The following is a 3,021-nucleotide window of genomic DNA, read 5'->3' on the forward strand; positions in this document are numbered from 1 at the left end:
TCAGATTATCTTGAAAGAGTATCGCAATGACTGCGTTCAACAGACTCAACAGTGGGTGCTTTCCATTTGATGACACAAGTCGACACAAGCGTCGTTCTATCCTTGTTGACATTCAGAGAGTGACGAAGATAAAATGACACTTGTGTCGACTTGTGTCATCAATTGAAAAGCACCCAGTATTGCAACCGTTTTATGATTCTCTGTGCTGATTGGATCATATTTTTAGATCTAGAAGAATGGTCCTATCTCAGCAGAGAATCATAAAATGGTTGCAAAACTATTGAGTCTGCTGAACACAGCCAATGTAACTGTACTGACGTATTCATTTATTATATATTCTTCCATGAAGATGGAACATGTTTTAAAAAAAGTTAATTTTCTTATTCTCCTTAACAACTTTATTATTGTACCTATCTACAGCGTATAATTGAGTTCAAAATGAATAGTATGTTTTAAATATGTCATAAAACTAAAAATATGTCATAACTTTTTGGTTTTCTAAAATTCACATTTTGATCTTTACTTACTTCTATTATAAAATTTGTCAATTTTGTTTTGGAAATGCTAATAGATAAATAAACATATAAACATTTTTTATTGTTGTTTTAAAGTTCATTGACTATTTTATTATTTTTTCAAGAATGAAGCTTATATTTTGTAACTGTTTTGATATCTAAACCTCTTCCATGCCTGATGTAACTAATTCTAAAAATAATTCTGAAAACTAAATAATGAAAGTTAGAAAATCATATAAATGTGTATTTTTTATCATTTCAATACTTATTAATTGCAGTGGATGTAATACAGTGAAATTTGAATGTAAGAAATATACGTTTTACATATTTGTTAATTACATTATATATCGAATTTAATTACATATGTATGATGGAATATTTATATTGAAATACAAAGGGAAAAGATCTTTATATTAATAATTAACTTTATAAAATAATTATGTACGTATAATAATTTTGTACTAATGCTTATTGCACAGTGAGCAGATTGCAACAATTTTTTAGATAAGTTTTGTAAAACAATCTTTCATCTTATTTGAGAATGACTAAAAAAAAGAAATAAATTTGTCTATTGAACAAAGAAATGCGTTGCAAATGCATTGCAAAAAACAAGTATTGCAATCTTTAATTTACCTAATGTAGTTACGACTAATAATACTGTATAACAAGAAAATTAAAGTTTTGTACTAATGTTATATAACAGTATACATTAAAATAGTAATATTTCGCTAAACTTTCAAAACAAAAATATTTTGTTAAAGACCCACAAACACAAATTAAATTGTAAACTAATGCAGTCAGTTCAGCTATAAAGAACAAGTTTCAAATACAAAAATAAAATCGACTACATTTCTTAATAAACTTACTTATTTTAAAATAGAAAAACGTTCCACAAATTTTTTTGTATAAAGCTGTCAAAACATTATTGTCTTTTTTCATATTTCTGAATTACTTGGAATACTTCAATAAGACTTTGAGTCTTATGTGTATCAGGAACATATTTTAATGCTTTTTGTATTGCCAACATATAACCATTTTCATTCTTGTTTTGGTTGCATATGAAAGATGAAACATTATTCATAGTAGCAGATATCGTAGAACTTGTTTGTATTAATTCCTTTTCAAGTAAATCATCTTTCGTTTTATGACGTTTCGCAAAGTTATCCAATTCAGGTATATTTTTTGCAATATTTTGTAGCGCAGGACGTTTTACACTTTGTATCTTAGAACTTATACTTCGAGATGGTGAAAGTGGCAAGCTATCAATGCTATTATTGTTTAATGTGTTACAAGGTATCTCCAATATGTTACTATCAATTATAGGTGCTTTATTTTCATCTGCCATATATAATATTTGCCTGCAATATATATACGAGTATATTTTTATATGGAATATAATAAAACTAAAGCTAACATTTAAAAAAATAACGCAAACCTAGAGAATCGTCACTGTAATTCTCATTACAATCTACTGTTTCATTACTGATTGATATAACATCATGTTTACATGATGATAAAGAAGTGTTTTTTTCAATTTCTGATTGTGTTGAACAGCTCGATTGATCAATTACCAAAGAGAATGATGTTTTGGTTCTAAAAAAGAAGGTTATTAAATAAGAAATTAAATGTCATAAGAGGTACTACTAACCGTCTGTGCTCTATATAAGGATTTAAAAAAAGCATTGTTTTATAAAGTTCCCATTCCTTCGTGGGTTTATATCCTGAGCCTGATGGCGGCAATTGTTGTTTTCTCTTTTCGCAGCTGAACATATCTCTCAAAGATGTCCAACGTTTCTCTATTGCTTCAGTTGTCAACAAATTTATATCTCATTGGATTTATAATTTATTATGTGATGTTTAAAGAATGCTTACCTGCCATGTCAACGCCGTAAAAATTTTTTAAGGATTCTGATATTTTGTGCCATAATTCTTTCTTTTTAAGGTTATTTTTAAAATTTATATCTTTTTTATCGTACAAGCATTTATCGTCACGTACGAAATTAATGATTACTTCGTTTAATGTTACTGACTGCCGAATCTCTTCAAAGTTCGGTCGTCGGTGGGGAATCTTCGGCAAATTATGAACGCCGGTAGGAATCCGGACTCTTCCTTTTGGACCATTTTGGCCGCAGTGTTGTACACTTGGACGTGCATCATCATGTTGTTCATGACGCGCGGCGAGGTGTGTGACGCCAGGATCCATAATTAGCGCGGAAGCCGCTGCGGTAAAGGAGCGTCTTGTCGCCTAGTTTTATGCCACCGGCGAAAAAATCGCTCATCGAGTTTGGTCCCTTGCCGTCTAGTTTCACGACAATGGCGTCGTTGCTACCATCGTTAAAAACTAGGTCATTGGTTCGATGTAGCTGAATGACTTCTACGTGTGCGTGATCGACGTCGACGATGGTGTGCAGGAGGTCACGAGCGGTGTATCTTCCGAGCCTCATGCCGTGCGAAAAGTACGTGAATCTCGCGTACTTGATGCCGCACGTCTGGCTGAGATTTAGTT

General features: G+C 31.3%; 1 protein-coding gene across 1 annotated transcript; it reads right to left on the minus strand.

The window, feature by feature from the left end:
- Nucleotides 1-1,467: 1,467 nt before the first annotated feature.
- Nucleotides 1,468-2,675, minus strand: LOC108725195 (uncharacterized; the record flags this gene model as incomplete). The annotated part of the gene is made up of 4 exons (XM_018452059.1): nt 2,546-2,675; nt 2,164-2,317; nt 1,951-2,108; nt 1,468-1,853 (listed from the first exon to the last, which is right to left on the minus strand). Coding segments are annotated over exons 1-4 (828 nt in total), but the record flags the coding sequence as incomplete, so codon positions are not given.
- Between the last annotated feature and the right edge of the window lie 346 nt (nt 2,676-3,021).

The sequence above is a fragment of the Mycetomoellerius zeteki genome, unplaced genomic scaffold (assembly GCF_001594055.1).
Source record: "Mycetomoellerius zeteki isolate Tzet28-1 unplaced genomic scaffold, Tzet1.0 scaffold33, whole genome shotgun sequence".
In the NCBI taxonomy this organism is placed as follows: domain Eukaryota; kingdom Metazoa; phylum Arthropoda; class Insecta; order Hymenoptera; family Formicidae; genus Mycetomoellerius; species Mycetomoellerius zeteki.